General features: G+C 38.9%; 2 protein-coding genes across 11 annotated transcripts in view; one reads left to right on the top strand and one right to left on the bottom strand.

Annotated features, from left to right (window-relative positions):
- Positions 1 to 2,775, top strand: part of OSBPL9 (oxysterol binding protein like 9) — a 164,779-nt gene extending 162,004 nt beyond the window's left edge. For all 6 annotated transcript variants that reach the window (XM_007164473.2, XM_007164472.3, XM_007164470.2 and 3 more), the window contains 2 exons: positions 1,801 to 1,936; positions 2,165 to 2,775. In XM_007164473.2, the coding sequence (XP_007164535.2) occupies positions 1,801 to 1,936; positions 2,165 to 2,239 (211 nt within the window). In that variant the 3' untranslated portion in view covers positions 2,240 to 2,775. The remainder of the gene's footprint in view (positions 1 to 1,800; positions 1,937 to 2,164) is intronic.
- Positions 2,776 to 3,241: 466 nt separating this feature from the next.
- NRDC (nardilysin convertase) overlaps positions 3,242 to 27,630 on the bottom strand; it is a 102,368-nt gene continuing 77,979 nt past the window's right edge. For 2 of the 5 annotated variants that reach the window (XM_007164469.3, XM_007164467.2), the window contains 17 exons: positions 24,326 to 24,430; positions 22,653 to 22,776; positions 22,008 to 22,094; positions 20,120 to 20,239; positions 18,955 to 19,006; positions 16,547 to 16,697; positions 14,225 to 14,352; positions 12,507 to 12,669; positions 10,644 to 10,675; positions 10,258 to 10,396; positions 8,252 to 8,299; positions 7,900 to 7,952; positions 7,398 to 7,481; positions 5,507 to 5,597; positions 5,126 to 5,242; positions 4,056 to 4,145; positions 3,242 to 3,896 (listed from right to left, as the gene is read on the bottom strand). In XM_007164469.3, the coding sequence (XP_007164531.2) occupies positions 3,696 to 3,896; positions 4,056 to 4,145; positions 5,126 to 5,242; positions 5,507 to 5,597; positions 7,398 to 7,481; positions 7,900 to 7,952; positions 8,252 to 8,299; positions 10,258 to 10,396; positions 10,644 to 10,675; positions 12,507 to 12,669; positions 14,225 to 14,352; positions 16,547 to 16,697; positions 18,955 to 19,006; positions 20,120 to 20,239; positions 22,008 to 22,094; positions 22,653 to 22,776; positions 24,326 to 24,430 (1,785 nt within the window). In that variant the 3' untranslated portion in view covers positions 3,242 to 3,695. Of the gene's footprint in view, positions 3,897 to 4,055; positions 4,146 to 5,125; positions 5,243 to 5,506; positions 5,598 to 7,397; positions 7,482 to 7,899; positions 7,953 to 8,251; positions 8,300 to 10,257; positions 10,397 to 10,643; positions 10,676 to 12,473; positions 12,670 to 14,224; positions 14,353 to 16,546; positions 16,698 to 18,954; positions 19,007 to 20,119; positions 20,240 to 22,007; positions 22,095 to 22,652; positions 22,777 to 24,325; positions 24,431 to 27,630 lie in introns of all 5 variants that reach the window. The other 3 variants (XM_057527255.1, XM_057527236.1, XM_057527247.1) reach the window with 2 other exon arrangements.

Here is a 27,630-nt window from a genome sequence, read left to right on the forward strand (position 1 = left end):
GCTACCCTCTCTTTGCCTTCTTTCCTGAAATGGTAACTACCTCAGCATTGTTGTAAGAACTAAATGAGAAAAACATGGAGCCTATGTATGATGCTTGGCATATAATATGTATAGAGTGTATGTTGACTTATCACCATCTTTATGGCTTGTAAGAGATGGTAGTGAGGTCCCAACTGAGATCATATATATATCAAAACATCTTTAGGGTCTCTTTTTATTTTTAAACATCGTTATTGGAGTATAATTGCTTTACATTGTTGTGTTAGTTGCTGCTATATAACAAAGTGAATCAGCTATACGTACACATATATCCCCATATCCCCTCCCTCTTGCATCTCCCTCCCACCCTCCCTATCCCACCCTTCTAGGTGGTCACAAAGCACCGAGCTGATCTCCCTGTGCTATGTGGCTGCTTCCCACTAGCTATCTATTTTACATCTGGTAGTGTATTTATGTCCATGCCACTCTCTCACTTCGTCCCAGCTTACCCTTCCCCCTCCCCGTGTCCTCAAGTCCATTCTCTATATCTGCATCTTTATTCCTGCCCTGCCCCTAGGTTCATGAGAACCATTTTTTTTTAAACACCTTTATTGGAATATAATTGCTTTACATCGTTGTGTTAGTTGCTGCTGTATAACAGAGTCAATCAGCTATACGTATACATATATCCCCATATCCCCTTCCTCTTGCGTCTCCGTCCCACACTCCTTAGGGTCTTTTTTGTTTGCAAGAAACTTTAAAAAAAATTCCATTTCTGAGTATTTTAGTATGTATCTGTAAAGGGACTTTTTCAAAAAAACACAAAAAACACCAGCCACAATATCATCATTGTACTTTTTTAAAAATCAGTTATTCCTTAATATCATCAAATATCTAATTGGTATTCAATTTTCTAGTAGTCTCAAATGTCATAATTTTCCCCCTTCCATTTGTACATTAAAATCAGGATCTTTTGGTGGTATGAGGAATCATGCACTAAAGTCCTTTGTTTAGCATATTAGGGGGTTTCTTAAGTGAAGAAGACCTTACAAATTATAACCCTGCCTGTGTCTTTAACTTGTTAACAGTCTGCTTGCCTGGACTGCCTGCTCATAGTTATAAGTGGAAATCTATAGACATTTATGCTCTGCTACTCACACAAGGGGAATCTTAGGATGTCTGCTTTTCTAGTTCCTAGGAGTCTTCACTTTAAAGTGTTGTTTGGACCAGCCTTGTCTAGTTATCATCTTCCAGGCCTTGAGAGGAAGCCAAATCTTCTACCCCGCCCTAAGCCTCTGCAGTGCATCTCTTGACCCTTATTCTCTGTATTCAAACTGCTTCTCCCAGATTTCGGTATTAATTCCAGGGGAGTCTTCATGAAATAGAACTTCTCAGCTCCTCTGATCTGATCTTACTATAATACCCTTTTGGTTTATACTAAGGGACACTGAAGCCCTAGAGAGGTGAACTGACAGCCCCAAGGTTGCATCACTAGTTAGAGGTACAGCCAGAAGTGTAATCCCAGTCTCAGCTGTTTTTTCTCCTCTGTTGTTCTAACCATATATCCAGCTTTCTGCCCATCCTGTATTTCCTCCTTTGACAACTAGCAGTGGAATCTTCTGAGACCACTTCTCTGTTCTTTACTCCAGTGCCCTGGTGTCAGCCGAAGGAGATTTATAGTCTGTGAACTACAGCATTTAAAGCCGTTTGACTTGTACTATAGTTATGTTATATTCTAGATGGATCTAGCCTTTCATTCTCAAGACTGCTAACTCCTCTGTCCATCAAGTACTTATTAGCACCTTCACTTCTTTTCTTTAGCCTTTGGAAGGATGTCACTTTCAACTTAAAAATCAGAGACATTGATGCAGCAACTGAAGCCAAGCATAGACTTGAAGAAAGACAAAGAGCAGAAGCCCGAGAAAGGAAGGAAAAGGAAATTCAGTGGGAGACAAGGGTAAGCTTGCTTTGGAAGCCTGCCTCAGTCTCCCTACTGCTGTTCCCTGAGCTGTAACTCATTTGTTCATTTCAGTGAATACTGAAGTACCAATTAAGCATGGTGATGAACGAGATGAACACTCATTTCAGTGCTGGGGGTAGGGGGAGCACATAAAATAATTAAAGGTATGATATTATAGAAGTACACAGCAAGTGTGTAACTGAATTCTCCCCTTTTCTCTTACAGTTATTTCATGAAGATGGAGAATGCTGGGTTTATGATGAACCATTACTGAAACGTCTCGGTGCTGCCAAGCATTAGGTTGGGAAATGCAAGATTTGCTCCTGGTGACCCGGGCAGGAGGCACAATGAAGTAACAGTCTTCCTTTGGGAGAACCTATTCACTCCCTTCTTATTGCAGTGGTTCCTATCTCAGGGATACTGGACTTTCTGATGCAGATGAACAATTAAAGCGAGAAAAGCTTCCCTTTTTCCTGTTCTGTGGCAGTTACAATGTTGACTTCGGTCTTGAGAAAAACTTCAGGTTTTGAAAACAAGATGTCTGCTCCTTTTCCAAATCCCACATTATAAATCCCAGTCTCAAACTCTGCACTCTAGTATTGCTGTTGAGATATACAACATCTGTTTCCTAGTTCATATAATCTTGGGTAATATATATATATATATATATATATATACACACACACACACACACACACACACATATACATATATACATATATATAATATAGGTGATGCCAGATTTTTCATAAATACGCCATCTACTGTAAATATTGGTTCCTCTTGAGTTGTTTTAGATAATTTAGCACAACGTATTAAAATCACGTGTTAGGAAATTTCATGGTCTCACCTACAATAACTTTTATTTTGGAATTGAACTATTATTAAATTGTATCCAACTCTGGACTACAGTTTAATTATACTCAGTGCTTCTTAAGGCTTCATAAAGTAATTTTTCCAACCTTTTTTTTTTTAGTGTGTTTTTCTTTTATTATTTTTATGATTAAACTTGAACCCAGTTATTTGGCAGCCTTGAATACAGGAGCTAGCTTTTTACAGGGACTCTTGAAGTAATGAAGGGGTCCATCCTTTTCCTTCCTTAGGCTCTGTGTTCTGTCTTTAGCCCCCACAATGCTATTCGCAAGTTTTAATTGAACTCTCAAGTAGTACACGTAGGGCTACCAACATTTTATCCAAAAATATTTTATTGCCTTAGAGAATTTGGGAAGAATGTTTATTTTTAGATCCCCACCCCACACCGAAACAAAATATAATAAAAGGAATGCCACAGCAGCAACTGGCTCATTCTGAAGGGCAATACAGAATTACCTTTATTTTTAAATACATTAAAAACAACAACACAGGTATTAGTATTAGCACCTGGCATTTAGGTACTAAGAAGACATCAATTACATAGGGCCTCTGAAGCCTGTCATACAGAACTGGATTCTCAATCTGAGAGGACCAGGACAGGCCAGGGTGTCTCAGATGGCTCCTGCAAGCTTTTTGGTTACATTGGCCCACCTGCTAATTTCTCTCTGCAGCTGCTATAGTAACCCTTGGTTTGTTAGTCACAACAGAAGGAGGGGCGGGCGGGCGGGCGGGCGGGGCGGGGGGGGGGGGCGGGAACAAATTCTATGATGCCAGTGCAAAAATTCAGTGGAAGCCCTAAGGCAGTAGTAGTGTAACTAACTTCATAAAATTCAAACAAAAACACTTTTAAATACACAGTGCTTCAGGCCAATGAGACTGCAGTTTATTTGACTATTTTATGGTAGGGGAGAAGGTTAAGTCTTGATGTGAAAGCCCTGATATCAATAACGCGGATGGTACAATCTGCCAGCAGAGGAGAGGTTGGCAGGTAGGTTAGCTGCATCATCACTTCACAAGAAGAGTTTGAATCCTCACCGGAAGGGGTACCATCCTCTTCCGGCTCGTACTTCCCAAATCCAACAACCTGAAAGAGGCCAAAAACTTGAGGTGAGAGAGAATGCTGACCAAATTTGGGCAAAGACCTGTTAGGCTCTCTGATACCAATCTAAACTCAGGGAATGGTAAATGTGCTAAATGACAACCCTGGAAAGGACAGAGCTACAGCTTAGGTAACCGTACTCACATGAACGCTGAGCATTTTACTTCCTGGTCCTCTATGGGCCTTGAACCAGTTGACTAGGTCTGATTTTGAGAATGATTTCAGTGCTTCAATCTTAAAGGGGGAAGGGAGGACAGGAAAGAAAGAAAGCTATAAAAGACTAACAATGTATTTTCTGTAAAGATATTAAACAACACTCTAGGCAGACCTTGATCCTGCTTTTTGCACATCGTTTTATTCTTCCACGTTTCAGCTGGCTCCCAACCTTCTGGAGAAGGATAAAAATGAGCCTCTGACACACCTTCATGTTTCTTAGCAATGACTGACCCTGGCAGGTAGCAGATGGTGTAATTACAGCTGAGTACTGTACGCTGAGCCAAACCCATCACACCTTAGTGTCACCTCTCAGGTACATGGTAATGGTACACTCTGGCTTCTAATAGGAAAACCGCAGAACCTCAAGAGCTGGGCTGACTGAAGCCTCTTGTTAAATAACCCCTCTGCTTCAATGTCCTTTGGTAATTCACCACATAGGGTTATAGTATCAGAGCTATAGATTGCAGTGCCCAGAGCTCTTTTTCATGGGATTTATTACTTTGGGCTAGAATTTGTCACAAAGACCTATACACAGAATCCTTAAATCGGGGGAAAGAACTCCGTAAAATTGAGAACCAGAAGTTCTCAATTTTCTTTAAGTAGCAGAAGCCGTTTCTCCCAAACCTTACAGGGAACCTAAGTATATAATAAAAAAGTGAGAAAAAAAAATGTATATATATGCATAACTGAATTACTTTGCTGTACAGCAGAAATTAACACATTGTAAATCAACTATACTTCAACTTTTAAAAAATGGATCTGACTGAAATTGGGGGAGCAGAAGTAAGGATTAGCAAGCATCCTGCTCACTTGGCCACCTAAGGCTCTAGAGAAGCCAGTCTGGAAACAAGATTTGATCAATCACGTCAAGGAACGGGAAAGAAAATAACTTGCCCCAGGTTTCTCTTCCACGCAATACCAATTTGCTTAGAATTGTGTCTCCTGCTAAATCAGGAGTCCCTTTCAGGGCTGTCTTACTCTGAAAACGGTGTTACTACCTCATGGGCAAGGCGGTCAAAGAGATACTGCTGGGTCACCACTTCGTTCCAGTTCCTGTCCACCTCCTCCCCAAGGTGGGTGTCCTCGCACTCCTTCAGCTTGATCAGAGCTGTGACCTGTTACCATCAGAAAGAGACACCCTCAGCTGTGGCCTCACACCAGTTCCCTCAGAACACACTTGGCCCTGTCCAGTCTGCTTTGTGATGGACCTGCCAGCATGATGGGGAGGGATGAAGCTGGGGAGACATGGTCAGATTAAGGGGGGGGCTACAGAGCTCAAGAGCCAGCCAGCATACAGCACTGTTAAGACTGGTGTCTAGTTGTCATGAGGGCTTGGGTGGGCCAAGGAACAAAAGACCAGGCCAACACAGTAAAGTCACCTGGGTGTTGAATGCATCCTCAGTGAGGTTCTCAATCTTCTCCTCGAAGCTAGAAAGAAACTCTTCTATCTTCTTATCAACAACTTCAGAGCTGAAACAAAACACCTTCAATTACAAGTCATCAGTGACCAGGTCTCAAGCAGAAGGCAAAGGAGAGAATCAGGGCTAAGGCATATTTCCAGGAAAGAGGCTGAAGTGACATTCTCCCCTAAGCTGTGGGAGGGAAGGGAACGGTGAAGAACGCTACCCCTACCCCGCCTCTAGCCCAATTTCCTGGTATCCTCACAGGAAGCAGTAGACAGCCATGCTGACCATTCCAAAGCTGAGAACCAACAAGGCCTTGTATTGGGTTGGCCCAAAGGTTCGGTTTTTTTCCATAAGATCGGTCTAGTAGCGCTTAGTTGTCTTTAACTTCATTCAAAACAATTTTTTTAAATTGTATTGTGACAGCTGTCATATCAGTGTGCATTTAAAAAAAAATACCAAAGTTGGTGAATTTTTGTGTAGCCATTTTAATATTGAAGATGGAAGGAAAAACAACATTTTCGGCATATTAAAAACTCAACTGAAACGCAAAAACAAATCTGTGCAGTGTATGGAGAAGGTGCTGTGACTGATCGAGTGTCAAAAGTGGTTTGCAAAGTTTTGTGCTGGAGATTCTCACTGGACAATGCTCCACGGTCGGGTAGACCATTTGAAGTTGAGAGTGATCAAATCGAGACATTAACAGAGAACGATCAACGTTATACCACAAAGGAGAAGGCCGACATATTCAAAATATCCAAATCTAGCACTGAAAATCATTTGCACCAGCTTGGTTATGTTAATCGCGTTGATGTTTGGGTTCCATATAAGTCAAGTGAAAAAAACCTTCTTGACCACATTTCCGCATGCAATTCTCTCCTTAAACGTAATGAAAACGTCTGTTTTTAAAACAAATAGTGACAGGCAATGAAAAGTGGATACTGTACAATAATGTACAGAGATCGTGGGGCAAGCGAAATGAACTACCACCAACCACACCAAAGGCCGGTCTTCGTCCAAAGAAGGTGACGTGTATATGGTGGGATTGGAAGGGAGTCCTCTATTATGAGCTCCTTCCAGAAAAGCAAACGATTCATTCCAACAAGTACTGCTCCCAATTAGACCAACTGAAAGCAGCACTTGACAAAAAGTGTCCAGAATTAGTCAACAGAAAACACATAATCTTCCATCAGGATAACGCAAGACCATATGTTTCTTTGATGACCAGGCAAAAACTGTTACAGCTTGGCTGTTTAGTTCTGATTCACCCACTGTATTCACCAGACATTGCACCTTCGGATTTCCATTTATTTTGGTGTTTCCAAAATTCTCTTAATGGACAAAATTTCCATTCCCTGGAGGACTGTAAAAGGCACCTGGAACAGTTCTTTGCTCAAAAAGATAAAAAGTTTTGGGAAGATGGAATTACGCAGTTGCCTGAAAAATGGCAGAAGGTAGTGGGAAAAAACGGTGAATATGTTGTTCAATAAAGTTCTTGGTGAAAATGAAAAATGTATCTTTTATTTTTACTTTAAAACTGAAGGAACTTTTTGGCCAACCCAATACCTTGCTTGTAGCATGAATGCCAGGTCGGGCATCTCTGCCTTTCTGGTCCTCAGATATGCCTGAAGAGAGGAAGCAGTGGCAAGCCCTGCAGTCACCATAGGACTTGAGTCAAGCCCTATGGGCCCACTCCTCATACTTACCATTGGTAAGTCCGGGATCAGGCCATCTATGAGCCAACCCCTGCAGCTGTGACTAAATGGGAAGCAAATGGTCAGAGCTGCCTGAGGTTTAAGGATGCAGTCCCTATTCTCTGTGCCAAGAAAAATAATAGTTGGGCCCATCTACCCACTCATTTACTCACTTGTATTTGGTTGCCTGAGTCCCCACGGTGACAGAGAATCCTAGAATCCCAGATGTATTCCTACAGGTAGGGTAGACATGGTACCTACAGCCAGAATGAAAAGTCCTATGAGCTCAGGTGGTCACCTAGGCCCTGTCCTCAGAGGCACTAGAGAGGAGTGGGAAGGGTTCCTGCTCATCCTTACTGGACCTGAAGGTCCTGGAAGAGGATCCATAAATGTGTACATGTAGTTTACTCTCAGGTTAGAGTATCCAACCCTCTCCTGAACTGTGGACCACAGGCTAGCTTTTTCTCTTGCTAATCTTGAAGCTTGACCAAACTGAGGGCTTGGTCATAGTCCAAGATGCAATTTCCAGAAGTTTTGACCAGTAGGTATGACTCTAAGGCATGAAAGGACCAAAAAGCTCTGAGAGATTGCTCAGTCAGGCTATTTGATAAACTTAAGCCTGCAAAGTAAGCCCCAGATCTTATTTGAGCTCAATTTTCTTGCCAGCAGACTTACCCAAGAGTCTGCTTGGTTCGAAGGAAGTCAAAACAAGGCTCTTCCATGTGCATCTGTAATTCAACATACCATCAGCTCAACTCCTCCCAGCAGAGAAACTTCCATTTCTTCCCCCAAAAGTGTTACACATGATCCCAGAATCCAGCCTCCCTTACTGCCTTCTTCCTAAATCGCCCAGGCCCCCTGTCCATGCTCATACTGGGTGAGAAATACTAAATAACCATCTCACCTACCAATCACAGATCTCTGACCACTCCCAAGTCCCTAGCCCTCAGGTAGAAAGGCCAGAAGGCCAGTCCTCACAGTGGGTCAGGGGCTCATGAACATCGTGACTCTCCTTTATACAACTTACCACAAGCAGCTCCATAAGAGTGTATTCTTTCAGACTCCTGGCACCTGACTGAAAGAAAAAGCTGATCTGACCAACTGAAAATCCAATGGCTTACAGGGCTTTTTAATAATCCAGCTATTCTCAGCAACCATTTATTCAGGTATTCAGAAGAGTACTATCCCACTCTTTTCTTCCAAGAGTTTATCATACCCTCTGTTGCTATACTTTCTGTCTTCCCAGAAAACAGGAGATCTGTGAGGACAGGAATCATGCTTGATGATTTGTATTCCCAGCCCTAGCACAGAACTGCAGGCAGACATGGAGGTGAGTCGAATAATCCCTGACCTGCCAGCTCCTGCCCAAAGAACCCAGAACTCCTGCCCAAACTAAAATCAAGTACTTGCAGTTCAAGGTCCTAAGGAGGAGAGCAGGAAATGTCTGGGTAACTGGACCTATTCCTCAGATGGAGAGGATATGAATAGGAGCTTCTGCAGCCACACACACGGCCCCAAAACCAGTTGATAAGAAAAATGCATAAGAGGCAGATACCACACTTGGAGACCACATCCTGGCTGTCCTGGAGACTGGCAAAACAACAGGATGAAAGAGGGCAGGAGGCCAACGAGCAAGTGTTGCCAGTGCATCCCAGTCAGACTCGTGCAGGCTCCTCTGATACAGACTCATTACTATTCCTTCCTGCATCACCTGAGGAAGCTGAAGCCTCTGTGCCCTGCAAGCCCTGTTTATCAGCAACAAGATTCCCTGTATGCCTCTGAAAGGATTGCAACAAAACTATTCAAAACCTTGTATCAACTTCCTGTTCAAAATGCTCTCTGTGAGGAGGGAAGTGGTTCCCCAAGGGAAGCAGTTTGTATTAGAAGCTAGTGCTAAGAGGTGACCCATGGAAAGCACCTCAACAGACTCCGTCTTGCAATACAAAATCCTGCCTGAAACTGGAGAAATACTACTCTCTCTGGGTTAAGCACCAGAAATGCAGACAGGGCTAAGCAGGGCCAGGTCATACCATATATGAAGTTTGGGACCTGGTAGTCATTGCAGGTTCAAATAAGCTGAGAACCTGGGAAAAAAAACCCAGGTAGCTACAGCCAGAGGAAGACAGGCTCTACAGACAAGCTGGGGCTCTAGGGAAAGATTCAGGCCCAGGGCCAGAAACACAGGAAAAGGACAAGGTGATGGTGAAGCCATGCAGCCCTGCCCAAAGTTCAGGCCAGGAATCTTCACAAAGCCAGACGGAGAAGTGACTTCCTCATGTAGAAAATCCAGGACCATAGCAGCAGCTATAGGAGCCCCAGAGTTTGGGAAGTCTGAGATCAGCCTAGATAGACACAGGTCCCCATAGTCCTAGAAGCGAGTATGACTAACCACAGGCTAAAGTAGTCTACGAGCCAACTGAGATTGTTGCAGAGCTCTTCCTTATTTTAAGCACCATCCCATCTCTCCAGAATTATGTGGAAAAAACACAGGATTTGAGGACAGAAGGTATAAATTCGAGCCCCAGCTGGTATGACCTCAGGTAAATGAAGGACCTCAGATCCATCATCCATAAAACAAAGGTGATAAATCCTATCTCTCAGGTGCTTTGAAACCTTTAATTATGACTCGTATTCATTCTGTTTACTGTATATTGGTTGACTGGCTATGTTTATTTTTGTCACATTTTTAAAACTGTCCTTTTAACAAATGTCCTCCTGCTCCTTGGAGTTCTGACAGGGGAACATGTAGGAATTTCCAGCCATACTTCAGTCTCTGTCCCTCTGGACTAGTGGTTGGGTGATTAATAGAAGCACTGTGATTGAAAAAGGATCCACTTCACTGACAGGAAAAATTTTTAAATGTAGCTGCTTCAAGAGTACAAATGACCCCAAGCATATAACCACAGAGTAACTGCAAAAGGTCCTTGAAGAGCATAGGCTCACTTCTCCCAGATACTTTGGACCTTCCACCAGGCTTTAGTATCCTAAAGATACTTAGCCATGAGGACAGCTGTGTGCAAAGGGGCCACTGACCTGGTAGTATACAGTGACTTCAGAGTTGGCATCACCCCTGTTCAGAGCTCTCACTTTGCATAGGTGGTGGCCACTGGGCAGCTCTACCACCTGGAACTGCACAGGCATCTCCTGCTCCAGAGGCATGAAGTTCAACTTGCTGCAAAACAACCAGTGTGGGTTACTGAGGCCGTGCCTTTATCCTCTTACCTGCACCCCCAAACTGTGAAAAGGTCAGGCCTTCCACAGTCCCATCTGAATTGTTTTGTTTATATAACTAGCCTCAAAAAACCTACTACGAGAAGCATCTCCATTGTGGATTTAGTAATAACTGAGTTTTGGTCTTGAGGCCCTCATGCTATTAAGAACACATAACTCCCAAAGAGAAAACTCAAACCAATACTCACTCAACAACATATTTCAGGAAATCCGTAGATTCCTAGGAGGCAAAAGAGAAGAAAATAACTATATTAGGCTCTCCTGACATTAATTTCACCCAGAACCAACTAATACCAATATTCTAACTGCTTGGGAAGCCCTGGAGTGCATTAGGAAAGCAGATATAGTCTATCATCCTAAATGCTGGTCATTCATTCACTGGGCTTATCATTCACTGATTCAATACTGATTATGTTTGTTGAATACTAAGGCTCTCAACTGAAGTGGCTCTTTTTCTGTTCTCCCTTGGTGCTCTGTTTACCTGTCCACTGTGAAACTTTCCCCACTGGATCAAACTTAATTGTTCAGTTTACCCCACTAGGCTGTGTTTTAGAAACCTGGATCTATTAATACAGAACCTGGCATAGAGTGAGTGACAGAATAATACTTAATAGTAAGTGAATGATGTATCCCCTCCCCTTCTTAAGACTTGTTTTCTAATCTAAGAGGGATAAGTGGAGAGGTTAGCTTATCTCTAAAGTGGTCTCTGCCTGGGGCAATTCATGGTACTAAGTCCTCTGAACCAAAAGGACCCCCACACGGTACTCCCACTGTCCTCAGAGAAGCAGGCAGCTATTCCTGCTCTTCTCCCTGTTTTTAAACTTTCTGCTGGCATGACAGAAACCAGGGCTGGTTTTGGGGTTGGGGGATAAAGACAGAGAAGTAGGGAGGATAGCAGCCAATCTCGAGAGTGGCCATTTATATATTCCATTAAAGGGCCAGTCCTGAGAAACTGGGAGGCCATGGAGGAAGAGATCAAGAGCCAAACAGTTTAGGGACTGTCCAAACAAGCACTCTTGGCTGGAAGAGGCCTCAGTTAGTTACATGGTCCCACAGACACATCCAATTCAATATGGGTCAAAACCAACTCCCCATATGCCCCCAAACCTACACTGTTCCTACTCTCTACCAACCCACCGGTTCCAGTAAGAAATCTGGGCATCATCCTAGAGCCCTCCCTTCTCCCTCACCCCCATAGCCAATCAGTCACTGCCTTTGATCATCCTCTACCTCATTATTTCTTAAGCATTTCTTTTTCATTTATTTTGCCTAACCTCAGGCTTCATCATTTTCACCTCAACTTTTTTATTATGGTAAAAATACATAAGTTTACTATCTTGACATTTTTTAAGTGTAAAGTTCTGTAGTGTTAAGTATATTCACATTGTTGTGAAATGGAACTCCACACTTTTCATCTTGCAACACTGAAACTCAATACCCATAGAAACAGTGACTCCCCTTCTTTCCCTCCACAACCCCTGGTAACCACTATTCTACCTCCTGTTACTGTGACTGCTCTAGAGATCTCATATAAGTGGAATCGTACTTCATGTCAATTTTTATAACAGTTTCATAACTGGTCTCTCTGGATCTTTCTTAATGACAAATCCTCTTTTAAATCCTTCAGTGGTTCTCCATTTACTATAAGATAAAGCCCAAGCTCCGTAGCTTGACATACAAGTTTGACATACAAGTTCTGCCTAAGTATATGTGAATCTATATATATATATACACACATCCCTCACCACTCCCCAGCTCCCACTTTAATTTCTAAATTAAACTGTTCGTAGTTTCCACAGTCTTCAACAAATGTAACCAATACCATATATTTACCAAACCCATTTAACTCAAAGTCCTGTCCAATAGCAGCAGTCTCCTTCATAAGAAAGTCTTGCTTAGCATTGGAGGGGCCAGGTTCCCTTCTAAACAGACTGTGACAATGCTGGCCTGCCAGACTACAGAGCTTCCCCTTTAGGGAAGAACTAATGCAATTCCAGAGCCCAGAACGGCATTCAAACCTGGCCAGCAGCAACAGAGCACTTCACACTCACTGTGCTTGTGACATTTCCTTGTACCAGGCCCTCAACAAAGAGCTGGGATTTTAACTCTCTGACGAAGCTCAGCAGAGACTCAAGGGAAAGGCCATCCATCAAAGCCCGATACTTGTCAATCATAGACCAACGGGCATATTCCAGGATTAAAAGCCGAACGTCTCTGTACAGAGAGCAGAAAAAAAAAAGTTTTATTGTAAGAAATGAATCTTAAGGGTAAAGAAGGATTTGATTAAGTTTCTATAGATGATGTGTTCTAAAAAGAGGCAATTTCTATCACAACTTAAGATAGGGAAACAATGTCATAATCACCAAAAAGCATTTAAAACTGCATATACAAACTATTACATAGATTATTAGCTCATTGGTACAACTCACTTATCTGTTTCAATTGCAAAATAAATTATTTCACATAAGCTGCCAGATGAGCCATACACCAATTTAGTATTACTATTTTGATTTGAAATCTCACTAGCATTTATTAATTACTGGAGGTGATCATCATGGATATCTATTACTACAATGACAATGCAGTATAAGTGGCTCTGGGCCAGAATCAGACTAACCCCCTCCCACACACAGTAAGCTGTTTGAACATGGCAAGTTACCTAACATTTGTGACTCAATTTCTTCATTTGTAAAACAAGGGAAATAATAATGGCTACCATTACAGAATTTTGGTGAGAATTAAATAAATAAAAGCACTTAAAAGTTCTTAGGTCTAACACATAACAAATCTTCAATAAACAGGTGTTATTATTACTCTACCACATTTTAATAAAGTAGTATTCAGGAGTTATAGGATACACAGGCTATTTTTCATCATATCAATAGTTCCAGACAACTCTCCTTTCCAACTTATATTTGGTTATGAGTTTTTGTAACTTTTTGTGATCAGATTATCAGTTATTACATGTCTGATTCTTAACTGTTCCCTCCCCTGCTTTCGAATTTTGGACATTTATGGGCTCATTATAACTATGTCAAAAGCAGGGCCTCTATATAAAGTTGTGCTCTTTGTTTACCATTTATAGATGCCCAGCAAGCAGATCAAGTAGGGGTTTGCAAGCCATATGCACAAAGGGCTGTATCTGCTCAGAGGGGACTTTTTTCCCCTTCCACAAAGGCTCTACCTGCTGATAGAGGTTACCCCAAGGGTGTACTTTTTTCTGATTCACACAAAGGTAAAGAACAGGCTCTGATGAAAAGGCCCAGGAGGGCTGCCTATTAGCAGAGGGTTTAAGCATTAGTACGCAGACTGTCCAGAGCCTTTTTGCTCTCTTCTGGAACCCTGGATGAATTCTTGGATAGTTGCATTTGTCAGATAAGTGATGTGTTAGGCAATTTAACTCAGCTACTTATCACAACATCCAATACACTAAAATCACCATATAATCACCAGTAAGCAATTTTGAGCCACAACAAAGTCAGCATTTTTTGAACTGTTATTTACTTACAAACTTTGGAAAAAGCACCCTTTTTACCTTTAGCCTCTAATTAAGTATAGTAGGCTGCTTTCAGTCCTACTGACAGATAGCTACTTACACTGGGTTTAGAAATCCTATAACTCTGTGGGCTGGTTTCCTAAAACACAGCAGATTTCTATCACATCTGAATTAGCACTGAAACTATAGCCTCATCCCCCACACTTAATTTCCAGGAAGGCAAATACTTTCAGGCCTTCAAAATATAAGCTGATCCCATCCATGTATACCCACTTGGCCAGAGTCTCAGGCTTGATGAGGATGTTAAAGTAGGTCTTCTTCAACTGCTCAGTTATCATTGTAAAGACAGCTGGTGTGGAACTGAACTCCGCTAAGTAGTCAATAATAAGCTGAAACAGCAGCTAAGAAGAAAAGAAAGAAGCACCTTAAGTGGAGAAGCATGGAAATCCACTAATGTTTAGGGGGAAAATGTTTCCCACTGGCCTTTACCAGGGGCCCAGTATGGTAACAGGCATTGCGCAGGACATAAGAGAAGTACTAATGACTCAAAGAATCTTTAGGAGCTAATACTCTCAATAACTGTCAAATTTGGAGCAATGAATTTTCTTTTTCTTTTTTATAATTTTTATGGGTATTTTAAAACATTTTTCCTTCCAACTAAACTTAAAAATAATTTTATCCAGCATGTCCACTGCCACTAAATGTGATTTTAATTGGGAGAATGTAATTTTGGAAATAATGACTTTATATCAACCTGTCCTATCCAGAAACATGATGAGTCTCTCCCTTATTTAAAGTCTTTTTTATATGCTTCAAAAAGATTTAGTTTTCTTTAGATAGGTTCTGTACTTTTCTTATTCATTCTTAGATATTTTATTATTTTTCTCGATATTACAAATGGGATATTTTTTTCCAGTCCATTTCTAAGTGGTTATTGCACTATAGGAAAAGGAGCCATTTATTTTGATATACTGATCTTGTAATGAGTCATATCACAAATTATTTTTTAAATTCTAGTAGTATCTTAGATTTTCTAAGAATACAATCATATCCCCTGAAAAGAAAAATACTTTTTCCCTTCCAAGTCTTTTTATTTTATTTTTTGATTTTAATGTATTAGCCAGAAACTCTAAAATAATGTTGAGTAATAGATGTGATCATTGGTATCCTTGGCTTGTTCCCAATTTTAATGTTCAGCATTTCATCAGTTAGTGTAACATTTGCTGTTAGTCTTTTAATTAAGGTTTTTATTGTGGTTAAGTAACTTCCCTCCATTCCTACTTATTAGGAATGACCACTCAAATTTATCAAATGATTTTTTGGGCATTTATCACTATATTCACATAGTGTTCCTCAACTGACTTGTGTTATAATGATTTATGTTTATCAACTTCCTAATACTGAACAACCAACCTCTGCATTCCTGGCATTTGGTCATGGTTAATTATTCTTTTTGTTCTATTGTTGAATTTAATTTTCAAGTTTTTAGAATGTTTGACTCCATATTTCATAGGTGAAACTGATCTCCAGTTTTATATACATATTTATAGTCTATATCAAGTTTTAATGTTAAGGCTAGGTAAGCTTCATAAAATGAAGAACCTCAAATAGTTTTCTACGGTTTGTATTTTTAAAAAGCTCTCCAGGTAATTACAAAACTTTAATATGTCTGGATTTTAAGCTAAATTATATTTAGGCTTTTGAAGGTTAGTAAAATATTCCATGGTGTCTCCTCCTAAGACCAATCTTTGTTCCCTGGGGAGACTGACAGGGATGAGGGTATAAAGGAGAGAACTATCTAAGATATGGAGGCTATATCACCTCTTAGCACAGGTCTAATTTCTGCCAGGTCCTCTCCTCCAGATTTTTTCTTGTATGAGAGCAGTTCCCCAAACTTTAATATATGTTCTACCCAAGAAACCAAGATATAAAATTTGTTGTTGGGTACATTATATTATTTTACCTGGTACTTGATGATCTAATCCTTTAGCTAGCATCCTATATTATTTCTTCCTTTACTGATGAAGTTTTTGACAAAGTGACATTGAAATATATTCTTTACCAAAAGATAAATCACTGACAAGATATAAACTCTGTTTCTAAAGAGTCAGAAACTTAGAAGGAAAACAAGACACACACACTTGAAACAATGGAAAAGAGTGCAAGAAGAGGAAGAAACAACACAAACATCTGAGTTCTACTCTATGTCAGGCAACGTGTCAGGTGCTTTAAATTTGTCCTTGCTGTATGGCATGAAATTATGCTCAAACCAGTCCTAAATCCCAGTGCTGGCTGCAGAGAAACAGACAGCAAAGGGAAGTGAAATCAAGCCTGAAGCACAGGCTGTGTTGTATCCATTACTAATGCATACAACACTGATTAATGTAATTAATTAATGAATATATGTTGGTCTTGTGTGGCCAAAGTTAGAATACCTGTCATCAGCCAAAAACACACAATAATCCATATTAATAAACATTTCTTTCTACGTACAGCACCTCATGCACAAGCCTCTATGCTTGGTGCTATAGGCACAACAAACATAAATATAAAATTTTAAAGCTGTCTGTGAGGAAATCAGAGCACTGTACTTACAGGTAGTTTGTGGTTGAATCCTTTCACTCGAATAATTAAACCATGTTCTCCAGCTACCAGCTTATACTCCAGCTGTGCCACATCTGCTTCATAAGCTGGTTCCGCAAGGTTATGGGTAAGGATATTGACAAAGATATCAAAGAGGACCACACTAAGAGTATAAAATGCAAATAGCATCATTAATTGGCAAGAAATAGACAAATGGATTTGCTTTGACTTAGAGTAAGAAACTTCACTTTTATAAAGATGTTAATTCACTACTCCAGAATGTAAAACCATATATACTAATTGAGTTCAAAGGTAAATACAGCTTACCCAGGATTCAGTTTCACAGGGGCATTACAGAACTCCCAACTTCAGCAATGCTTCCCTATCTTTCTCATGTCACGCACACAGAGAAAATGTAATATTAGGTTGGCCAAAGGTTCGTTCGGTTTTTTCCGTAAGATGGCTCCAGTAGTACTTAGTTGTCTTTAACTTCATTTGAAACAATTTTGTTAGATTGTATATGACAGCTGTCATATCAGCGTGTATTTAAAAGAAGGCTTATCAAAATTGGTGAATTTTTGTGTAGCCATTTTAATATTGAAGATGGAAGAAAAAAAGCAACATTTTTGGCATATTATGCTTTATTATTTCAAGAAAGGTAAAAACGCAAGTGAAACGCAAAAAAAAAGATTTGTATAGTGTATGGAGAAGGTGCTGTGACTGACTGAACATGTCAAAAGTGGTTTGAAAAGTTTTGTGTTGGAGATTTCTCACTGGACGATGCTCCACGGTCAGGTAGACCAGTTGAAGTTGATAGCGATCAAATCGAGACATTAACTGAGAACAATCAACATTATACCACGCAGGAGATAGCCGACATACTCAAAATATCCAAATCAGGCGGTGAATATCATTTGCACCAGCTTGGTTATGTTAATCACTTTGATGTTTGGTTTCCACATAAGTTAAGCGAAAAAAACCTTCTTGACCATATTTCCGCATGGGATTCTTTACTTAAACGTAATGAAAACGTTCTGTTTTTAAAACAAATTGTGACAGGCGATGAAAAGTGGATACTGTACAATAATGTGGAATGGAAGAGACCGTGGGGTAAGTGAAATGAACCACCAACAACCACACCAAAAGCTGGGCTTCATCCAAAGAAGGTGATGTTGTGTATATGGTGGGACTGGAAGGGAGTCCTCTATTATGAGCTCCTTCCGGAAAACCAAACAATTTATTTCAACAAGTACTGCTCCCAATTAGACAAATCGAAAGCAGCACTCGACAAAAAGTGTCCAGAATTAGTCAACAGAAAACACATAATCTTCCATCAGGATAACGCAAGACTGCATGTTTCTTTGATGACCAAGCAAAAACTGTTACAGCTTGGCTGGGAAGTTCTGATTCATCTGCCGTATTCACCAGACATTGCACCTTCAGATTTCCATTTATTTTGGTGTTTCCAAAATTCTCTTAATGGACAAAATTTCCATTCTCTGGAAGACTGTAAAAGGCACCTGGAACAGTTCTTATCAAAAAGATAAAAAGTTTTGGGAAGATGGAATTATGAAGTTGCCTGAAAAATGGCAGAAGGTAGTGGAAAAAAGTGGTGAATATAATAAAGTTCTTGGTGAAAATGAAAAATGTGTCTTTTATTATTACTTAAAAACTGAAGACACTTTTTGGCCAACCCAATATTTATACTGCACAATGGGGTAAAGTGTAAAATATATGAAAGGCAACTGGCCCAAAGGCTCTGGTCATCCCTGCGGCCTAGGTTTTCTGACTGAAAAATCAAAAATCTGAGGAAATGGAGGAGGGTAATGCATTTTTTAAACTGAATATTAATAATGTTAGTGCTGCTTGTGAGATTAAGCCTGGATTTTGCAGGTTAAGTGGCAAAAGAAAGTTAGAAAGTACACTAACATTTCCTGAGCACCTCCTATGATTCAGGTACACTTTAGGCTCTCTGACAACCTACAACCTACATAAACATGTAAGTGATTTGCTAAGAACAAAGTATAATCAGATTCCTTGGCAGGAATCTGATTATAAATACAGGAATCTGATTATAAATAATCTCTAAATACAGGTCAACAGATCCACTAGTCCTCATTACAGACTGGAAGCTGACCCAAACTCATCTCTAAGGAACTCTCTCAATCCAGTGATCCTGTGACTAGCCTGCGCTGTCGGCATGGTTTACAAATGGGTGCTGGAGATGGAGCAGCCGCAGTTCCATCTTAGTGATTCGTACTGATACAAATAATTTGTTTGGGGCACATGAAAACACATAAATGAGGAGCAGAGCTCAAGTACTGACAGAGAAAAATGATAGAATGATTCAGAAATAAACAAACAAAACAGTCTTCCAATAATAAAAAAAATATTTTCCAGAAAAGAGGACAATTTCTTACTTTGCTGCAGACTTCTGTATCAAAGGTGAGATCAGATGGAAACGTATATACGCTGAAAGAAAAAAGACCCTAAATAAGAAAATATAGGCCAGAGGCCTCAAATATTTAATACATCTGCTATTTTCCCCTAATATTATGTTGTTTTAAAAATTCTGAAACAAACCACTAATCCTTAAATCCTCATTACATTTTTATCCTTAAGGGTTCTTAGAAAGTATTATTTACCATTCCACATAGTGTCCAGAAGGTACACTTTAATCTACGGGAAGACCAAATATATAGACAGATACGCAGAGAGGCCTAAGAATACTCTTATTATCAATAGCTTTGGTCAGGAAAAATGCTTACAGAGGTATACATGTCAAGAACATTAAGGGAAAAATCCCAATGCTCACAGAAAGTTATAGCAGCGCCTTTCCAAGGAAGCTGAATAAATGTTAAGAACATTTTTAGACACTCTTATAATCTATTCCAGAAAAATTGAGTAAACACCTTCCCAGTGAACTCAAGAATCCCTCAGAACTAGTCCAGTTGTGTTAAGGTTAGGGATTTGGGTTAAATGGCAGCCAAGAGCACTCAGCCTTTGATTCCAAGTTGCTTCAGTAAATTCCAATGCCATGCACAAGAACAGAAAATAAAAAAGCAACACAGTTTGGGCTACCGTGTTGAAGATAAGAGCTTTAGAGTCTGTTTAACTATATACTATGCTTCCTTTATGCTGAAAAGCAAAATAGTAGAGGGAGACAGATAGAGGATATTTCACATTTGTAATGCTGGACTCAGCTATCTATTGTGTCTAAGAATAATTTCTTTCGGCTACTCTTATTTTCTTTTTAACAATAATGTTCAAAAAACACCACCTATTCCCTAGGATGGCCAAACACCTGGCTCTGCTTTCATATAACTGAAAGAAAAATATCCAAAAATAATTTCATTTTAGGCTTGAATCCTTATATACTTCCTAGAATCTATAATGTCCATAAGAATTTCTGTGATAGCACAGGAGCACAGTATGGATCTCATAGATAAGCCTAGAAAAGGTCTTCAACTAGAAGGGAAAGGGGAAAGAGAGGGAGATGACAGACACAGAGGGAAAAGGTTGCTAGAAAGTGGAAAAAGATTTGTTATACTTATTTCACTATTTTTAAGGAGGGAAATATTTTACCTTTGGGGATTTTGAATTTGTTGTCTTTCTTATACCATAGGCAACCTTGTGGAGTATTCACAATTTTAACAGGGTATTCTGTCTCTGGACAATCAAAAGCCTTCAACATGAAATCTGTGGCTAACAAAAGTAAAAGGTAATAAATCATTCAGTTATCTCAGCAGGATTCCCACCAATCTGTTCTTGGTTTCAGAAGTCTAAGTAAGTCTTCTTTGTGGCAAACATAAGTCAAATTCAAATGCTGAAGTACAATAAATTATTAGAACAATACTAAAAAGAAAGTCCTCTTGGCCTTAAACTAAATGAACTCTGAAGATCTGTAATTTCCCAAGAGTTGATTCTGATCTCTCCATATTCTGCTTCATTCTCTTTCTCAGAGACCATCTTAACTGAAAGGGACCTTTGGTCAGAATAGTTGTATAAACCAATTTATGAATGAATGCATTCTTGAATGAGAATGTCTTTTACCAAACTTACAAACTATTTAAAAGTTAACAAAATAGTTCTGCTCAAACAACGTCAAATTTGTCCTTTAAGTTAATGAAACATAAATTATTTCATCAACACTCAGGTGCGAAATAGCTAACTTAAGAATTAAAAAAAGGTACTGCCTATATTTACTAAAAAAAAAAAATGGGTTGTTTAGATACTTAAAGTTCAAGATGCAGAAATGAATTATCTAAAATATGCAAGACTTTTTGTATAAAAGCATTTTTTTTCCTGAGGTTAGATTCATATATAACATAAAATTAACCATTTTAAAGTGAACAATTCAGGGGAATTTAGTACACTCACAACGTTGTGCAACTACCATTTCTTTCTAGTTTCAAAACATTTTCATCAGTCCCAAAGGAAACCTCTATACCCATTAAGCAGTCACTCCCATTACCCACTCCCCCCAGCCACTGGCAACCGTCAATCTGAGTTCTGTCTCTATGGATTTACCTATTCTGGATATTTCATGTAAAAGGAATCATACAATATGTGACCCCTTGTGTCTTCTTTCACTTAGCATAATGTTTTCAAGGTTCATCCATGCTGTAGCATGTATCAGTACTTCATTTCTTTAATGATAGAATAATACTCCATTGCATGTATATACCATAATTTGTTTATCCAGTCATTCATTATGGACACTGGCTGTTTCCACCTTTTGGCTTTTGTGCATAATGCTGCTATGAAAGTGTATGTACATGTATTTCGTTGAATACCTGTTTTCAATTCTTTTGGGTATATACCTAGGAATGGAATTGCTGGGGAAAATGGTATTCTGAGTAAAATTAGTTATATACAACTGTAACCTTTGTCCTAGACCAGTGACTTTCTCAGAGTTAGAACTGTTTTCCATTGCAAGCTGGTAGACAGATAACACACACATATACCTAGTGAGAACAAAAGTTCTTAAAATAATACCCTTTGTTTATTCAGTGAAACATTTTGCTATTTTCTACTCTGATTTTTTTTAGTGCTTTCACAACTCATTACACTGACCTTAAAACCCATTACATTGATTTCACAACCCTCTAATGGGTTGCAACCTGTAGTTTGAAAAACACTAGAACAATTGGACAAGATAATGGCAATTCCTACAGAGACTCACATGAAAGGATCAGCTACCACAGACAAGAAAAAGTCCCAGGATTATGTTTAAGTCCTGTTTCCTGCATTCACCAACTGAATAATCCAGGGCAAGTCACTTCGCTTTTTTCAGCCGCAGTTTTCTCATTCGGAAAAGTAAGAAAACTGTAATGCTTATCCCAGAGATAACTGGGAAACTCAAATATGAATTCAAATGATACTTTGTAAAATATAACATACTACAGAGGTGCTACTTGCTTTAATATTAGTACATGGATGGTTTATGTATAATGATTGCTATTTTACTGACCTATGTACTTGTTTTCAGCTGGAAGATGAAGATCTGGATTTAACTCAAAATTACTCTTCCACAGTTCAGCCCAAGAGTTTTCAATATCTGTAGAGATGAAAGACAAACTGATCCAATAAAGAACAAATGTTCAGAGTTCTATTAATAACAAACCAGTCAACAACTGGCCTTCACAAATCAATTCTCTTTTCTCAGAAAAGCTGTGAGTGACATATCCAGGCTTTCTAGACTCCTGCTACTCAATGTGCAGTCTCAGCAGCATTGTTATCATCTGGGAACTTTGATAGAAATGCAGAATTGCAGGCCCTACTCCAGAGCTACTGAATCATAATCTGCATTTTAATAAGACCTCCAGGTGATACATATGCACACTGAAGTTTGAGGAGCACTTTTTAAAACACAGTCAAAACTCTGCCCCCAAACTACCAATACAATAGGATTTTCTCACTAGCTAATTAAGTATAGATATAAACATTGCAGAAAATAATTTTCTTCAAAGTAGTATAAATAATTTTCATTTCAAAGTAAACTACTGAAAAAAATACATAAGTTTTTCCCACAGGAACTATCAGACAAACTATTAAGGAATAAAACTTCACAGGTGAATCATATACCTAAATGTAGGACAATTTTAAAATATTTTACCTTCCATACTATACTGAGTCCCAAACCATTTCTCCTTGAGGTCACATTTTCCCTCATTAGCACCAGACAGTAGAACAAGATTTGCCTTTTGAGGAACTAGCTGATTAAGGGCTTCAGCAATGACCTAATTGGGGGCAGGGGTGAAGGGGGAGTGGGGAGACACATAAAAAACAATTATAACTTTAACCTAATACATCTCTATTAAAAAGGCAAAGCCACATTATGTTAGGTACCCCAAGATCCTAGCATCTTGATGCTCATGAAACTATCTGTCTATAGTCCATGAACACCCTAATTTACAAAACTACATTAGTCTATCAGCTGTTTCTAATGTTTCTTCAGAATGCTTAAACAGCACTCATCTCAAATCCTAAATAATAAGAGGACTAGCAGTGAAAAGAGTTACCATTTACTAAGCTTTTACTATGTGCTAGGTAGTGTTTAACATACATTATTTCATTTAATCCTAAAAACAACCCTAAGGTACACCCATTTTACAGACAGCACTCAGCCTCGGAGGTTAAAGTTTAAATAATTTGTTCAGGTTAAAGATTCTATAATCTGCACAGAACAACACACCTAGAAGTGGCAAAAGTGGAGTTCTAACCAAGTTTGTTCATAATTCCAAAAACTATGCTCTTAACTGCTATGTATTATACTACCTCATACACAAGAATCAGTAAAATGATCCCAATGTAGGGCCTCCTTCAATAATCCTTCAGTTATGATAAGGACTAAACATAAGATTTTTGTGGGTTAGATTTGAAACCCTAACTAGCACTTCAACACCATTTCTTTGAGAAAAAACAACAAATAGTGGTTCAGAAAAAAATACTTGGACCCCTGGGCACAACCATCCTAGAGAAATGACAAGAATGTGTGGTTACTGCTTCTTCCTTTACCTTTCCCCACCCCCTTTAAAATCAGAAGTTTTAGAATACCCTATATCAAAGTCTGTCAACCTTGGCACTATTAACACTTTGGGCCAGATAATTCTTAGTTGTGGAGTGCCATCTTCTGCATTGTAGAATGTTTAGCAGCATCTCTGGCTTCTACCCGCTAGATGCCAAGAGCACTCTCCAGCTGTGACAACTGAAATGTACCCAAGTATTGACAAATATCCCATGGGGGCAAAATCACCCCTGGTTGAGAAATGCTACCCTATATGGAGCGAAATGACTTATTTCCCAGGACTAGTGGAGGAAAGACCTGACCAACTATTTATTTATGTGTAACATTTATTATCCCTAAGTCATATATTTTGAATTCAGGGAATCATATTTTTCTTGTACATATTCTCAAAATGATTAAAATTTAATTGTCCAGAGTGTCCAACAGAATTAAAAGGCAAGCTAAACAAGTATGTTTAGCATCTAAAGCACATAATTCTTAGAAATGACTTTATGTTAGTAGATGTTTCAACACTTGAAAAACAGCGGGAATAGTACCTAAGAAGAGGACTTGGTTTTCTCCTCATATTAAACCACAGTCATATACAATAATCAGGAAAAATTACCCACAAAACTATTGATATTTCTTCTGTTTAAACAAACAAATAACTTGACTAAACATAACCAAGTTTTCTCCATTGCCATAGTCCTTAAGTACCTCTATGTACTTTCTCACCCTCCTCTTTCTCTAAAAGTAAATTTTAGAAATGGAAACCTCCTTACTTCTGGCTTGTATTCAAAAAGAAGCTGATCTCCAGTGAGAAAGTCCTGTAGTGGGTACAGCTGCATGTTTTCACACATGTTTTCCACATACTCAACTGGATCTGTCTGTAAAGAGGTAAGATTATTTCACACCAGAAATTCTCCATTATTATCCTTAATTTGCCACAAAATATAAATACTTATCTCTTTTTTTAACAATGAAACCAAAAGCTTCCAACAGATACAACCAGATATAACTGCAGCTTAAGGATCTGATGCTCAGAATTCTAAAAAAAATTTAGCCAGGGAACTACCTTAAGTAGCTTAACCTAACACCCCTCCAATCCCCCATACTGAGCCCTACAACACTGAACTGTAAAGGTCTGTTTACATGTCAAGTGCCCCACATGACTATGAAGTCCCTAAAGACAGGGTCTTCATCATTTTATCACTATAGCACTATCACCTAAAAACTATTTGTAAGCATGAATCAAAATCAATATATCAACAGAAATCAAAATGTGTCATTACATAAGTCTTGCTATAAGTGGTTAAATTAATCAGTATATTATCTCAATTTAAAACTGAAATAATGACAGAAAGTTCACTAACCTATGAAATGGAAATACTTTTCCAGAGGAAAGCAACCAATTCAAGTATTTATATTTACTGAGCATCCAAATGCACAGAATCTTAAAAACTGACAGGTCCTTTAGACACCAAGTGGCTCCATTCCTACATTTTACAATGAGGAAATGTACTCAGATTGATTAGGTGACTTGCCCCAGATCACACAATAAGTGATGGGCGAGTAGACACTGGAGCTTGGGCCTCCTAACATAGCAGTGAACACTCTCCCAAAATACCATACTGCCCAGTCCTTCCCTAGACAATCTGGGTTGTTCTCTCATCAAACAGAAGACAGAACAGAAGTGAAGGTTACTACATTCATGGAGGAGAAATGAGACATGCATACATCAAATTAGAGATCATAGGTATATGCTACCTACTACATTATCACATTCAGATAGAATATGGAAAAAGTATGGAAAGATTCATTGTTACCTTTTTTTGCTCCACGTCAGGAAACATTCCTGAATCAAGTTTGTTAGTCACTAAAGTGCTACTATTTTGTGTGTGTGTGTGTGTGTGTGTGTGTGTGTGTGTGTGTGTGTATGGAGCTTAAGATACCTTTTTTTTTTTTGAAGTATAATTGACTTATAACATTATATTAGTTTTAGGTGTACAACATAGTGATTCCATATTTTTATATATTACAAAATGATCACCACAGCAAGTCTATTTACCATCTGTCACCTTACAAAGTTATTACAGCATTATTGACTATATTCCCTATGCTATACATTACATCCCTATGACATTTATTTTACAGCTGGAAGTTTGTACCTCTTAATCTTCCTTGCCTATTTCACTTATCTCCCACTCTTTCAAGTGCTATTATTGTTTAAAATGACTCCCTCTACTCTGTTCTAAATTTTTTAACCAGTTATTTTCACCAGCCACTTATTTTTGTAAGTTAACTGTTCTATTCAGCGTGCTACAAAATTGAGTGATTCAAAGTATTTCCTATGAGAAAACAGGACCCTGGCTAAAAGTAGATCTTTGGTGCCAAGGCAATGGACAAAGTACTAGGGGAAAAAAAACCACTTAAATGCTATCCTTTAATTTTTTTTAAAGATATAATTCACATACCATAAAATCCACACTTTTAAAGTATACAATTAAAAATAAAATAAAATGTATAATAAAGTATATAACTCAGTGGTTTTCAGTATATTTATAAAGTTGTACAACCATCACCTCTATCTAGTTCCAGAATATTTTCATCAGCCCAAAAGGAAACTTCCATACCCAGTAAGCAGTTGCTCCCTGTTACCCACACCCCCCAGCCACTGACAACAACCATCAATCTGTGTTCTGGCTCTACAGATTTACCTATTCTGGATATTTCATACCCAGATAAATGGAATCATATAATATGTGACCTGCTGTGTCTGGCTTCTTTCACTTAGCGTATTTTCAAGGTTCATCCATGTTGTAGAATGAATCAGTACTTCATTACTTTTTATGCTGAATAATATTCCACAGTATGCAAATTCTACACTTTGTTTAACCATTCATTCGTTGAAGGACATTTGGATTGTATCCCCTTTTTGGCTATAATGAATAATGCTGCTGTGAACACCAGTGTACAAGTATTTGTGTGGACACAGGTTTTCAATTCTCTTGGGTGTATACCTAGAGGTGGAACTGTTGGCTTATATGGTATCTCTATGCTTAACTTTTTAAGGAACTGTCAAACTGTATTCCAAAGCAGCTGTACCATTTTACACTCGCAGCCGCAATGTATGAGAGTTCCAATTTCTCTACATCTCCAACACTTGTTATTATCTATCTTCTAATTTTTTTGCTTACTACAACTCTCACTGCCTTCCATTACTGTTACATTATTCCTGTTTCTCTGCGTATAGAAAGACACTTAAACAGCTTTTCTCTAGTTCCAGTAGCTGATTTACAAGATATATTGAGTTCAAGTTCCCATGTGAAATAAAAATTATTTTTAAATTTCTTAATTAAAAAAGACTGGCTTGAATAGTCTGAAAGAGCATTCCTATTTGCCTTTACTGATGAAGACAAGAAAAATGTCTGAAGACGAGATATGTCAACTTTGTTAATAAAACAGAAATATATAAAAGCTGAAATAAGCTGAGCTACTTGAGTTAAAATTCAGCAGTTCAAACAAAGATATGAACCTTTCTGATTTGTTCTTTGTACTGATTAGGTTTTAGTCTAAAATGTTTTGGGCTCATGTTTTAAAATCAAGACAAACATTCATGAATACTGTACTAAAGGTAAAAAAAAAAAATGAGCTACAAAATGGCGAGCTATTAAAAAGGTATCTCGAAATGTCTTGCTAAGAAGAAACTAGGGCTTCCCTGGTGGCGCAGTGGTTGAGAATCTGCCTGCTAATGCAGGGGACACGGGTTCGAGCCCTGGCCTGGGAAGATCCCACATGCCGCAGAGCGGCTGGGCCCGTGAGCCACAACTGCTGAGCCTGCGCGTCTGGAGCCTGTGCTCCGCAACGAGAGAGGCCCGCGCATCGCGATGAAGAGTGGCCCCTGCTTGCCACAACTGGAGAAAGCCCTCGCACAGAAACGAAGACCCAACACAGCCAAAATCAATCAATCAATCAATCAATCAAACATACGCATCTGATTCAAGATCCTCATTAAAAAAAAAAAAAAAAAAAAAAAGAAGAAACTAGAAGGGCACAAAGAAATAACTCAGCTAATGCTAAAAAGTCA

The sequence above is a fragment of the Balaenoptera acutorostrata genome, chromosome 1 (assembly GCF_949987535.1).
Source record: "Balaenoptera acutorostrata chromosome 1, mBalAcu1.1, whole genome shotgun sequence".
Classification (NCBI taxonomy): domain Eukaryota; kingdom Metazoa; phylum Chordata; class Mammalia; order Artiodactyla; family Balaenopteridae; genus Balaenoptera; species Balaenoptera acutorostrata.